General features: G+C 44.5%; 1 protein-coding gene and 1 long non-coding RNA gene across 8 annotated transcripts in view; one reads left to right on the top strand and one right to left on the bottom strand.

Annotated features, from left to right (window-relative positions):
• The first annotated feature begins 3,960 nt into the window (after positions 1–3,960).
• On the top strand, positions 3,961–5,157 carry LOC140219620 (uncharacterized). Its single transcript, XR_011895905.1, has 2 exons — positions 3,961–4,351; positions 4,629–5,157. It is a non-coding gene; the product is annotated as an uncharacterized lncRNA (long non-coding RNA).
• A 325-nt stretch (positions 5,158–5,482) lies between these two features.
• Positions 5,483–14,679, bottom strand: part of LOC126535675 (uncharacterized) — a 364,982-nt gene continuing 355,785 nt past the window's right edge. For 4 of the 7 annotated variants that reach the window (XM_050182488.3, XM_050182490.1, XM_050182492.3 and 1 more), the window contains one exon: positions 5,483–10,417. Coding sequence is in view for 2 of the 7 variants with exons in the window: in XM_050182490.1 (XP_050038447.1) it covers positions 10,397–10,417 (21 nt within the window). In the remaining 5 variants the exon portion in view is untranslated. Of the gene's footprint in view, positions 10,418–12,710; positions 12,808–14,679 lie in introns of all 7 variants that reach the window. The other 3 variants (XR_011895591.1, XR_011895592.1, XR_011895593.1) reach the window with 1 other exon arrangement.

Genomic DNA, 14,679 nt, shown 5'->3' with positions numbered 1-14,679 from the left:
GTTGCCTTAGAGGACATTCCTTTTACGATGGAATCCCCTACAGTTCCACTGCAAGATATTAATTACCCTGTGATGTGCCGCCATGGTGGGGACGTAGCAGTTAGCTTGTATTATAAAATGTTGCGGAGCGCAGCCGCTGCCGACCTTTCAGTGTCGGTATTATTCACTTTGTCCAACGATGTAATTGTAGCCATTGTAGAAACGTGGCGCTACAGATTGTTGCATCTGATTCCTAGTGCTCTGACCGCCTCCGCGAGTTTGTCAATAACAACTTGAACTTTTTCAAGGGATTCATCAATTTTATCTATCGTTTTTTCCAATTTACGAACACTGGCGCTCTTGTCCGAGGCATGAACTGCCAGCGCCGTCTTCTTGGGTAGACCATTGGCAGTCGGTTCCGCTACGGGGATCTCCATGGGCGTTTCTACTGCAGGGGCCTGAGTGGGTTGAACTCTCTCGCTTGCTGGCTTTTTTGAGTTGTGCAATTTCTGCTGTGAGCTGCTCCATTGCGTATTTTAACGAAGCGTTTTCTCTTTCCAATTGTGCAATCCTGTTGTGCTCTGGCGATTGACCCCCCGTTACCTTTTTCGGTGATTCTTTGACCCGGTCAGCCCATGCGGTACCACGATCAGCAGGCTCCTGGATCTGAACTGCAGGTTCCCTGGAACGAGAGTGGCCCCTGGAGCGGGAGTGGGTCCTGGGAGCCTTGCAGCCCCTGGAATATGAGTGTATCGTCTAGGGACCCCTAGAAGGGGCACGGTCCTGGTAGCCGCCATCCTCGCCGCCGGGGTCTCGGGATTGGCTCCTGTATCTGTGCGAGCTGCTGAGGGCCGGCTTGAGAGAGAGGGGTTGGCGACCCAGTTGCTTGTTTGGATTGTTCACGGTTGCGCCATTCTCTTTTCCGCTGTCTAACTACAAACGGAATTTGGAACCTTTGCTTGCAGGTTCTATCAGCCGTGGGATGAGGGCCACCGCAGAGGGTGCATTTCGGTGTACATTCGTGCTTATCATCCGGGTTGCTCGCACCACAGCCGTGGCAGATTGCATTTTCAAGGGCTGGGCAAACGTCAGCACTGTGGCCAAGCTTTCCACATGCATAGCAAACGCCAGTTTGCCTGCGATATAGAGAGCATTTGACCAAACTTGGACCGTATTTTACGTAGTCCGGGACTTTGAGTCCATCAAACAGGATGACTACCGTGCTTGTGTTCTTGATTCGTCTCACCTCGAGGGCACTTGGATTCTTGGGTTGAATAATGAAGCGTTTGAGCTCCTCTCGATCGATGGTGGGATCAATGTCACGAATAACTCCCTTGCATGAGTTCTTGGGGGCTGCGATATATGCACTAACTTCGTAGCTTGCTTGTCCAATATGTATAGCTTTCACATCGGCGTAGGCCATGGCGCTGTGCTTTGATGGTGTGCTTGCCCCCAATATGTTTTGCACCAATATGTTTTTCCCTCACCCAATCTGCTCTTTTCTTATCCCTTAACGTTACACCCATCATTCTTCTTTCCATAGCTTGTTGCGTCATCCTTAATTTAAGTAGAACCCTTTTCGTAAGCCTCCAGGTTTCTGCCTCGTATGCAAGTACTGGTAAGACGCAGCTGTTTCTCTTGGCAAGACAATTTTCTCTTGAGGGATAATGACAACCTGCTGTTCATGATCTGAGAATGCCTGCCAAACGCACCCCAGCCCGTTCTTATTCTTCTGATTATTTCCGTCTCATGATCCGGATCCGCAGTCACTACCTGTCCTAAGTAGATGTATTCCCTTACCACTTCCAGTGCCTCGCTACCTATCGTAAACTGCTGTTCTCTTCCAAGACTTTTAAACATTACTTTAGTTTTCTGCAGATTAATTTCTAGACCCACCCTTCTGCTTTGCCTCTCCAGGTCAGTGAGCATGCATTGCAGTTGGTCCCCTGAGTTACTAAGCAAGGCAATATCATCAGCAAATCGCAAGTTACTAAGGTATTCTCCATTAACTCTTATCCCCAATTCTTCCCAATCCAGGTCTCTGAATACCTCCTGTAAACAGGCTGTGAATAGCATTGGAGAGATCGTATCTCCCTGCCTGACGCCTTTCTTTATTGGGGTTTTGCTGCTTTTTTTTATGGAGGACTACGGTGGCTGTGGAGCCGCTATACGTATCTTTCAGTATTTTTACATACGGATCGTCTACACCCTGATTCCGTAATGCCTCCATAACTGCTGAGGTTTCAATGAAAGCTATATGTAAGGGTTGGTTATATTCTGCACATTTCTCTATCACCTGATTGATAGTGTGAATATGGTCTATTGTTGAGTAGCCTTTACGGAATCCTGCCTGGTCCTTCGGTTGGCAGAAGTCTAAGGTGTTCCTGATTCTATTTGCCATTACCTTAGCAAATACTTTGTAGGCAATGGACAGTAAGCTGATCGGTCTATAATTTTTCAAGTCTTTGGCATCCCCTTTCTAATGGATTAAGATTAATTATGTTGGCGTTCTTCCAAGATTCCGGTACGCTCGAGATCATGAGGCATTGCGTATACAGGGTGGCCAGTTTTTCTAGAACAATCTGCCCACCATCCTTCAACAAATCTGCTGTTACCTGATCCTCCACAGCTGCCTTCCCCCTTTGCATAGCTCCCAAAGCTTTCTTTACTTCCGGCGTTACTTGCGGGATTTTAAATTTCTCTAGACTATTCTCCCTTCCATTATCGTCATGGGTGCGACTGGTACTGTATAAATCTCCATAGAATTCCTCAGCCACTTGAGCTATCTCATCCATATTAGTAATGATATTGCCGGCTTTGTCTCTTAATGCATACATCTGATTCTTGCCTATTCCTAGTCTCTTCACTGCTTTTAGGCTTCCTCCGTTCCTGAGAGCATGTTCAATTCTATCCATATTATACTTCCTTATGTCAACTGTCTTACGCCTGTTGATTAACTTCGAAAGTTCTGCCAGTTCTATTCTAACTATAGGGTTAGAGGCTTTCATACACTGGCGTTTCTTGATCAGATCTTTCGTCTCCTGGGATAGCTTACTGGTATCCTGTCTAATGGAGTTACCACCGATTTCTATTGCACACTCCTTAATGATGCCCATAATATTGTCGTTCATTGCTTCAACACTAAGGTCCTCTTCCTGATTCAAAGCCAAATACCTGTTCTGTAGCTTGATGCGGAATTCCTCTGTTCTCCCTTTTACCGCTAACTCATTGATCGGCTTATGTACCAATTTCTTCCGTTCCTTCCTCAAGTCTGCGCTAATTCGAGTTCTTACCATCCTATGGTCACTGCAGCGCAACTTGCCGAGTACATATACATCTTGTATGATGCCAGGGTTAGCGCAGAGTATAAAGTCTATTTAATTTCTAGTCCCGCCATTCGGGCTCCTCGACGTCCACTTTCGGCTATCCAGTTGCAAAAGAAGGTATTCATTATCCGCATATTATTCTGTTCTGCAAATTCTACTAATAACTCTCCCCTGCCATTCCTAGAGCCGTGCGTCCGTGCCGTGTGTGTGCACGGCACCGCGTAAAAAGCTTTGCCACCTTCTGTGCGGTTTGCGTAGTTTCGTGCGCTGCAACCCGTCATACTGGAATACAAGTGTCAAAATGATCTGCTTCGTAGCACTTCACCAAATCATTAACTTAATATCCTTGAATCACGTACCTGCAACCCGGAGCCGATCGTTGCTACGCACGCTCGACGGTCCGCTGATTGCAATTTTGATGGCATTGACAGAAACGAGTTGCCGCTGCTTCCGTAAAGTTGGCTTCGGAGCGTGCAGTCGATCATTTGACGTCATTTTGCACCACGTGATCGCGCTCGGCGAATAGTGGTGCGAGCGGCGCCAGAAAAGTTATGCGCAACTCTGCTCCCTGCGGGAGCATTACAGTGAACTAGAAGTATATTCTAGTGACCTAGAAGAACTAGAAGTATTTTAGAAGAACTAGAAGGATTTTCTAGTGCACTGTAGGGAGCATATACAGGAACACTAGTGGTATGCATGGGAGGAGGAAATAACTTTATTGTGTCCTGAGGAACCCCTCCCCACCCACTCTTGGTTTGCCGGCAGGGGTCACGGGCCGCACCCACGTTGGGACGGGAAGCCCGTGAGCCTCCGCCCTTTCGTGAGCCCTCTGGACGGCCCGGAGCTGGGTCTGGTGGTCGTCGCTTTGCAGGGCGTCCACCCAGTCTTCTTCTTTAGTGAACACGGTGCCGCTTAACGCGGAGCATTGCCAGAGCATGTGCGCTAGCGAGCAGTACGATTCGCCACAATCAGGACATTGCGGCTCTACTTCTGGTGGAATGCCGGTATATTGTGATTTCGGATTGTCATCGCTTTTGGAGAGTCAGGCAAGCACCGTTCCGTTTGTCACAATGATTCATTTTCTACCAAAACAGCGCGTAAAAAACTGTTTTAGCTTTATTATCACAAGAAATGTTTTACAATTATATGATACGTAAAAAGTATCAGCGTGCCGCTAATGTTGGAGGACAGACAGTTTCTCCAAGAATTATGTCATCTTATATCATGTGTGCAGCTTGTATGTCTACTATGTCTACTATGTACTACTATGTATGTTTGCTTTTGAAACTAGCGTTCATTCAATATGCCTCTTGTGCCCAACAGGTCTGGAAGCACATTGCACTTTCTCGTGCATGCGCACATTGTTACGATCGGCCTGCAAGGGCTGGCGTTCTTCGGAGAAGCGACCTCCGAACCCTTCGCAACCCGCTATGATGACTCGCTTTGTAAGGACAACAATGTGCCTGCCACCTGAACAGCCCAAAGACGCCGGCATGTCTAGTGACGGTCGGCAGACAGAGTATTGTTGATTCTCTGTCACCTTTACGGTTTACTTAGAGCAAGAGAACTCCTGGTACAGGGTGTTTTGTGGTGCGATCTCACGGGCCCCAGAAGTCGTCACAGCCAATGGACAGACGCGACAGCTACTGACTGTGGGGTCAGCTCTGGGATCAAGAGGTGCCTGCTCGGATCAAGGCCCGTCTGCAAGAACCCTCTCACCTCAGCGTGTTAAGTGAAACCAAAGTTTTATGGCTGCTCAGTGTGCATTCTCTTTCAGTCATGCTAGACTGATGAACTGTAACATTCTCCACCCTTTGTGTAGACATGGTAAATAAATCCCATATTCCTCGTTCTCAATGAGAACAAGTCCTTCCCTTCAACAACGTCCTTACGTGGATGAGTCAGACGATGCCAGCTACCATCTATTTCATGCCCGACCCCAACTCTTACAACATGCACAACAAATGACAGCTGTTTGTTGGTTGCGACGACATTGCTTCTTAGTAAAATTAAAATAATGCCACATAGATGTGTCATAGGTACAACCAAGAACATCTCGTGGATGTTAATGCAACGTATTTGGTTTACTGGGACTTCGATCTCAGCAGTGCAATGCCATAGCCACTAAGCTGCAGTAGTGGGCCCTCGAAATCAGCAGTGAAATGACCACACAAGAGTAGTAGTTGCATACTCTCTTTATTAGCATATATCTCCGTGCCCGCTTGTCCAACAGCATGAGTGAGTAGCATCTCTGCTAGTGCCAACCTGAAATTGCCTTTCATACATGTTCACGCATGCACACATACGCACCTTCACTCGCTGTCAAATGCAGCCTTCAATCGGCAGCCACGTAGAAGGGTTGTTTCAGCAAAGGGCAAATAAACTAGCACAAAATACGGGACCTTTGAAACCTGCAATGAGCTAGTTACTATTTCATTCTAGCAAAATGCTGACATTCCTTTTTTTAGGGCAAACAATGAGCAGCTAAATCAGTACTGGCTGCAGAGCTCATGCAGACAACTGCAGTTCAGCTTTAAAGAACACCAAAAAAATTGGGCCAACAGAATTTTCCAGTAGTCATACAAGGGCATCTTGTTGCGCAAGTTGGTCACAATTCATCTTGGGTACTAGGTGCGAACATACACAGAAACGAGGAAGGAGACGGCACAGTGTATACTTTCACACAATGCGCACTTAACGCAAGTCCTCAATTTATGCAATACCTTGCCAGGATGTGTTCTGGCCTGAACAATTTTACAGACCTAGCATTGAAATTTGAACCACAGCAACAGTTGGGGCACCCAATTTTATTCCAGAGAGTGATCCACGATTATGTGCTTTCCCACACACCGCTGCCTAAACTTGAAGCCCGCCTGTAATCTCCAGAGCTCTGGGTGGCGCCACTAGAGCTTTGCATCAACCAAATTTCAGATGCGGTGCAGTCTTTATGTTACACATTTTGCTTGAACGTGAGATGGAAAACCTTGCTGGGCTGGCTTGTCAAGCACTGCTAAGTGCAAAAAATATGCAGAAAGGCAGATAAAACAAGCACCTTCAGTACATTAAGTTGCTCATTTGTATGCTCCTATAGTATATGTTTCTCTTTGAATGTAAAGCCAACTTAGCAATAGACTGAAACCATTGCAGCAGACACCAGACAGCTTTTTTTCCCCCAACAGCCCGATACCCTCAAAACCATACCATGACAGGGCATTAAGGCCCTGGAGAGCTGCAGTGTGGGAGCTGCAGGTGCAGCACCCACACTGGGTGAGGAGGAAGACAAGGGCTCTTGGAGAATGGGAGGAGAAGACTATCAGGGACTAGGCACTAGGCTATTAGAGACATGCAGAAAGTCCAAGTAGTATGACCAAAAGGCGATTCTTCCTGCCTAGTGTAAGGAGTGAGCGTTAGTCTGGCCAGCAAGAAAATTTCATCGAGTCATCCTTAGCCAGACTTTCATAAACGTTTAACAACACAAAAATTGCTGACACACCTAAGCTGTAAAAGGGGCATAGAGTGCAAACTGGTGCTAACAGCTGTTGACACAAAACCTGCACCTCTGGAAACACTGTCCCAGTCACTTGTGTGCCTTGAATATCACTTCTGCTGCAACAATTTGCCACTTTGGGACATTCCCAACTACAATATAGGAGTGGCTCGCAGGTTTGCCAGTTTGCTTGGGAAGGCTTGGGAAAAATGTTGTGGACCAAAACTAGAATGGTACCATGTTCAGATAAGTCACCTTCCCAGCTATGCCTTATGCAGATCAGTAGTTCATATCAGTGCGTCATCCAGCAAAATCAATAGGCTAAGGTACAACTAAACACTGCTAAGGCCATCAAACAGGTACTGTGCATTAAACACGCTGCAAAAGAACGCTACAAAATGAAAACATATTTAGCTGCATGTGATGCAGTAGAGGGCACTGTGCTTCACTTCGTCAACCTTTAGCATGGACCAATACGTCCACACAAAGGAGTTTTTGCATTTTGGATCCATTAAAATGTAGTCATGTCAACTTGGAAATTCAGCGGGCAAACTTTCGCAAGCAACCCATAGCCACCAAGCCATTACAGCGGTTGACAGCTTAGACTTGTCAGCAAAAGGTAAGCAAATATGTGAATACTAGTACTTCAGTAACTGCCAGCAACTCATCCTTTGCTGAAATGAATGTCAAAGTGTACGAGGTGGCCACCTCTCAGAATTAGATAAGTAGGCTCCAATTAGCAACTTTATGGGGCATATTGCAGTTTCGAAATTCCAAGTGAGCCAGCATGCAAAACATACTAGTTTAAAAGAAAACTTTTCCCTTCCACTAGTTTTGAGAAATATACAAACTTTGCAGCCAAACACATTTGTATTCCAGCCATAACATTTGCATATAGAAAAAGAAGTGCAGATCTCTGTACTGGTGCTACTCAGATGGCTGTAAAAGAAAGGGGCGCACTTTGTGTTCTGGCTGACTTCAACATTGCAATCACAAGTTCATTTAGATGGTAACAAGAAATTTCTGGTTCAACTTTCCTGCCCATGTGCACAGATTCTGATGTCAGCTGCTGTAACAAGCGGTGTTGTTCTTTTGTGTTGTGTTCAATAAACACTTCGATACTGAAACACAGAGTCGCAACAGTGCATGCAGATTTCTTTCAAGATGCCGTTTTTGCCATAGTATGCATTGCGCGTCATTCGACCCATACTGAAGAAATTGTCTGGCGAAAGATTTTGGGGACAGCCTGCGAAATTGTATGTGCCGAGATGACACCTCAAATTCGGAATTACTAATGAAAGTCCTAATTATAAATGGCCTGTTTTGTTGCGCCAGTCGACCACATCATGTGCAGTTGCATATTCCCTAATCTCATTATACCACCTGCATTTCCCTTCCCTTGGCATGCATTTAGTTTCCCTAATAGGCATCCAGTTATCTAATATATGCACTGCATGCCTACCTACACTTTTCTTTTAATCTAAAATAATATCACCTACACCCATTAGCTCTCCAATCAATACCACGGCCTTCCTGTCCCTGTTAAAATTATTGCTTAACCCCCAGAAAGGTCTAACACCATACCACATAAAAGAATAAAAAAAAAGAATAAGAAGACAACTTATATTTGTGGGCACAGAGAGCAAATTTGTACAAAAAAAAAAAAAGAAATGATAATAGAGTAAAAATTATGTTTAGTATAATTAGCCATTGGTTTGCTGAACTGCCTACAATCAACTGAAAACTGCTTACAGGTTATCAGAAATGCCATTATGTGCTTAGCATTAACTTTCCACCACTCAGAAGTTTGAGTTATCAAACTAGGCGCATCAAAAATAATAGACTGAATTTACCTCAACACTCTTTGACTGGACCTCTGCTCCAGAATTTCGTTGAATGCCACAAGTATATATTTGCCAAAACAATTTTCTTGTTATGCAAACATTGATATCAATGAAAAAATCATAGTTATGAAACTTAGCATGTTCTTTCATTAATAACAAGTGGTGTGTGGATTCAAATGGTGCATTATTTGAAATTTGCCAAAAATGGGAGATCTTTATTTTTTTATATTTCTGATGATAGCAGACTTGAAGCTTGCATAGCAAACATCCCAGTTAGTTACACAGCTTCACTACACTACTTCAGATTTCTTGTGGTCCAGTTGCCACTTGTGAATGCCGATCATATGCAAGGACGTGGGATCGTTCCCCACCTGCGGCAAGTTGTTTTTTCATCCACTTTCATTGGCATTATTTTGTCATTTACTTAATTCAAGAATTATGTACAAGTAGTTTCCCCTATGTTGTCCATGGTGTCTGTCTGTTGGCTCTCATCATATGATTAATAAATATCAGGCCCTTGGTTAAACCCCTTTATTCTTGTCTACATTGATGTAACAGTTTATATTAACAGGCTGCTTCTAATCAATAAAGTTACTTTCAACATTCTCATTATTCATCACACTTAAAGGCTTTTCAGACATGCCTTTAGGAAACAAAATCGTTTTAAACCTTAGAGCGAAATTGAGGACTTTCTAGGAGATGGCAGCACACACCAGAGGATGGAGGTGCACCTTTTTACATGAATAAAACCGCAGTGCCCTTCTACAACAGTTCACTCATAAGAACCAATAATACGTACTTGCAGAAGAGGTGTAATACCGAGTTGCACTTTCAAGCATAGCATGATGTTTAAAGTATGGCATCAATGCTCATCACTAAAGCAACTACTTTGTGTTAAACCTCCCGAGCAACTGTGTGTCCTTCGCAGACCAATGGCACGCAATGAACTACGCAGGCAGCTCAAAATACCGATCAGTTGAGTGATGCCATTTTTTTTTGCAGTGTTTTGTGCTTGAGCCATCGCAGGAAAGCTAGCCCATTGTATAATGAAAAGGGGCCTACACAGACTTGCTGCAACTATGCATGCATCCTGCAACACCCACACTTGGCTACGCGACTAGGTGAGTGGTACAGCTACAGAGCATTGCTTTGCTGCGAAAATCAGCCATTCAGTAGTCAAGGGCATGGCTACCTCATCCTCGCACATGGAAGTAACCAAAGAAAGAAATAAAATAAGAAGCACCTCGGAAAAGCACACTGTGTAGAACTTTATGCACAGGCATGGGGGTTACACTATAAACAAGTCAACAAGGCAGAAAAAAAAAAATTGCACAACAGAGAAAAGCAAAAAGGAACGCGGGTGGGGTAAAAAAACTTGACAAGAAATTTTGGGTGTGAGGGCACAAGAACCTGCGGGCGGCGGCGGCGACTGCGGCACTTTAACAACAAGTGACAAAACATTTAAGACGGGAGACGCTCGACAAAGAAGAAGCAACCAAATCCGAACAAGATGTGCACACATCATTGCGTGGCAGAAGAGTTCTCGGGTGTGGTACGTCGTCCCGCATCAAGTGGTCCCAGGCCTGTGTCGCACGCACGCACACCTCATTGCACAAAGCGGGAGGCGAAGCAGCAGCACGTCGAAATCTCGCATCTGCCAGGGCATGCTGGGAGGGGCAGAGAACCAGCAGCTGCTGCCATCCGCAACAGATACTGGGGAGCACACGGTGGGGCGGTACTTCGCTCTGGCTGGAGGGCCTCTACTTCTTGTTCGACGAGCCCTGTGGGTAGGCAGTGGGATGAGAGGAGACAGAAGAGGCTACAGAGACCGTGTAAGAAGGAGTGTGGCGGTTTCTGCGCTTCGCCCGTTTCGGAGATTCACGGATTTGCAAGCTGGGTCGACGATGTATTGCAAGTATCGGGACGCAACTGCAGTAATTATCTGCATTATTTGAGCAAGAAGTTAGCAAAAGGAGCTTTGTCTACAACACGCGCAATGCTTTTATCTTGTCTTCTACCACAGCTAGCATGCGAATCACCTCCGCAGCATGCTGGCCAGGGCCGCACCACTGCTTCATTGCCCTACAGGGTGGCATAGAGCTGGCAAGCTTGTTCAGGTTGAAGCCAAATGTACTGTACAATGAGGGCTTGCAAATTGTGCCAGAGAACGGAATAAACAAACGGGGTGACGACGAGATGACTACAAAAAGCAATTGAAAGATTTTTTTTTGTTGTGCTGGATGTGCCGACTTGAAAGCAACAATTTGAGGTGGTATTCTCAAGCAAGAACTTTGGCAAGAACGCTGCCACAGTTGGCTGACAGCATTCCTGGTACTGTGCCAAGCTTGCCCTCACTGAATTGCCAGAAAGGAAATGCTGTCATCCATATACGTCCAGAATACCACCTGAAAACACTTCATCAGAAGTGTACAAGGAAAAGAAAAAGCCACAACTACAGCATGTCTGTCAGATTTTAATAGGAAGCACACATCCTTTGCTGATAACATCGCGGAGGGCCATGCTAATGATTCTCCCAGCAGTTTGATACCTAGAGCTTCCATAATTTCTTGTATCAGCCAATAAGCAATCCTTCGGAGAATACCAGTTCCTTTCTTTTCCAAAACAGGCGGCTTTTTGTTTCCTTTGGGCCCTTCCGCTAATGTGAACATATTGTTTATCAATTCTTAAGCTAGTGCACATTGTGACTGTCTCAATGTCGCTCTATTTCTCCACCGAGATTTTTCAAAGAAAACTTAGTAATAGGAAACAAGTTCTCAAAAGCTACACAGTTTTACTGGGTCTTTTATTTTTCATTACGTCATGAGGGCGAAGTGGGGCTGGCACAGAACCAACCAAGTTAGCCAGTTTGAAATCGGATGTACAACAGTTAATAAGACCAACAAGTTCTCCACTGCACTGTTACAGTAGTTGTGCAATGCTAGAGCTACATGTAGGTATTTGTTTTTGGTCTTATTCCTTGAAGCCAATGCCTTGAAAATAAAAAATGAAGTACTGCATGGTAGAACCTGAGTATTCAAAGGTTCCATTCCTGAAGGTAAACACATGCTGAAACATGGTCATCTACCAAAAGCTCTTAGCTCACACTGAGCACTGGTTTGTGTAAAAGTTAAGGACATCAATTCCACTGATTTGCTGCCTTACGTGAATTTCCATTGGTTCTTACTCATTACATATATGACAAATAGCAAACAGATTTTGTAATGCACTATAGTTCTGACCTGATGCACTGTGCAATGAACACTTGCTGCAAGGTCAAGAGGCAACCATGGTAGTAATGGCTCTTCAAGCCAGCAGCACCAGCAACAAGGGTCAAAACTAGGGTTGCCAACTCTTAAGTGGGCAAAGACAGAGGGGGCAAGGATGGGGGCTGGGTGGCCAACCTTGCCAGGAGTACGTGCAACAAAGTTGTACAGATATTTTGAAGGCAATGTCGTCCAGGCACTGACGTCTTTTTAGTCCTACCATGGTACATTGAGAAAGGTGCACTAATTGCCTGGCTAAGATAGCCACCAATACAGATAGAGGTCAATGGTTAGGGCTTACAACAGAACTGGAACCCCATCAGAATCAAAACAGCCTAGGTTTGTTTGTAACTATACAACAAAACACAAAAAAGAATGCGCAAACAAGCTGTCAGGCATTATAAAAAGGAAATCTGGTCAATTTATTGTTATATATGGAGTAAGAAAAAAGCGGGAGAGGGGACATTTGGCCAGCCATCCAGTCAGAACATTGAACGTTTATTTAAAAATCGAGTCTGTCCCGCTAAATTCAGCACGGTTGGCCACCCTAGTTAGAACACAGGCTAGAGGAGTAATCTGGAGTTCAAAGTCCCCATCTATTTTGCCCAGAAGAAACACTATACAAGTCAGTATAAGAGAACAACCTTTTAACAGTGCACTGCAAAATCTGACTGCACAGAAACAGGCACTTTATTAATTTCATAGAAAAAAAAGGACATTAATTTACCACTGCTTTGTTCTTGCTAAAATTTGGCAGAATTGCATTTTATGTTCCGAATCACTCTATGTAATGCTTGGCACTGTCACTCGCCTGCTTTGTCAAGAAAAAACTACCAGTTTGACTTCGTCTGCACTGCTCACAGCGGGTGATGATGTTTGAAACATAACGGCTATGTCACCTCCTCCATCTGCAGCACAGCAAAATGTGACCTTGAGATTGGGCAACTAGGCATTTTTTTTTTAAACAATCAGGCAAGTCATCATGCCAAAGGCTACACTGAACATTCTGGACCACAAGATGCCATCTTCCTAAAACATTTGAGTGAGAACAAAGCATCGATAAGCACAAAATGTTTATTAGAGAAAAGCACACACCTCCATTTGTATTCGTTTGCAATCACTATTGCCCTGATAAAGGGCAATTTATTGAAATTTATCAATTGGAATTTATCAAGCAGAATTTTTCTTCAACTCCGAGGCTTTTCTTTTGAGGAACCCATATGGGTTTCCTTTGTAGCAATTGCTACGAACGGGTGGATGTCCGATTTTCCCTTTATTAATTACTTCTCTCAACTTTGAGGGTTTTCGCAGAACTATTACGTCAAGCTATTGCCCTGATCTGGGCACAACTCCCTAGTAAAATTAATAGTGTCACCACAAACATTCAAAATCAAGCATTTCAGAATGAAATTGTAAAGGTTGCCGGGTTTAGGCTAGAGATGCATCTTTTGCATGGCTAGACTACGAATGGGAAAATCATGTACGTGTCACCAGAGCCTAGATCTTAGCCTATTGCAAACATTCACTGAGCCAGAATTACACCGTTTGTCCTTGTGTAGTGTCTTATTCGCTGGTTCTGTGCTTAGCAAGTGTGTCGGAACTTCTCTGCTTTTTAGCCTCAACAAAAACACAGTACAGAAGGCATTGTGAACTGACCTCAGGGCTGCCTAACGCACCTGACATGCAATACCAGCACGGCCACTGCATCTGGTGCACGATGCCACACGACGTAAGGACACACTGCCAGCATCAAGACACAAGCTTTTCTTTTTGACCAACTTGTTTAAAAAATTGCATAAACAAGGTTCATTACAATTTTGGATGCGTAAAAAATATAGCCAGGGAAATTAACTAAATTCTCAAGTCCGCAATGCATGTCTAGTCAAGTGGCAAGGCCACTCGACTGCAGCAACGTTCTCCGCTTTTAACGAAAACTGATGAAATGCATTATATTGGCTTGACTACTCTTGCTTAAAGGTGCATTTCTCTTGTGTAAACAAAAGTGCTGTATTAGGAAGGAGTCCTGTCCATTATGGCGCCCTGTACTATAATGACGCGAGCGAATGGAAATAAAATCAAGGGTACCGGCATCTTTTCACAGGCTCATTAAACAGCAGGTGCATTGTACAACCCCATGCCAAACAAATCAGTTACAATGCTCCTTTTTTCCCCACACAGAGCTTTGATCTTGTGAACCTCTTTGCATCTACCATGGAAGCATGAACAGTCATGTGATTTACAACGTACATGTGCTTCACCACGAGTGCTGTGCTGCCTAAAAATGGCAAGTGCTGTGTCCACACGGACAGTGGTACCAAACTAGGAAAGAAGGCAGAATACATGACTTGAGGCTTTTAACGATTTGCAGGCATGCCATCAACGGTTTTGAGTGTGTAAGCATTATGCGACAAATGAAATGGTTAAACCCCTTGTGGCTTCCAGTAGAGAAATCTGCTAACATCATTTGTTTGCATCACTAGAACCACAGCACTAATACCAGCGTCCTTAGAGACCACACCAGTGCAAACAAACAAGGAATGTGAAGTGCTGTTGCAGTCTCTTAAGAATGAACCCCGATGAACTAGCCTGACATCTCGGTAACAGCGCAAACAGTTAACAAAAAGGGAGAAACGTACACGCAAGCGCTTGTGTGTACGTGTCTCCCTTTTTTTCTGGTTGTCTGTTTGTGCTGTTCACCCATATGTTTCAAGATGAACCAACTCGCCCAAAAAGAAGTGTTGCTGAACTAGCCCAATCTGTGGCATTGATACTATTGTGGG

The sequence above is a fragment of the Dermacentor andersoni genome, chromosome 7 (assembly GCF_023375885.2).
Source record: "Dermacentor andersoni chromosome 7, qqDerAnde1_hic_scaffold, whole genome shotgun sequence".
In the NCBI taxonomy this organism is placed as follows: domain Eukaryota; kingdom Metazoa; phylum Arthropoda; class Arachnida; order Ixodida; family Ixodidae; genus Dermacentor; species Dermacentor andersoni.
This window is presented reverse-complemented; position numbering and strand designations above follow the sequence as displayed.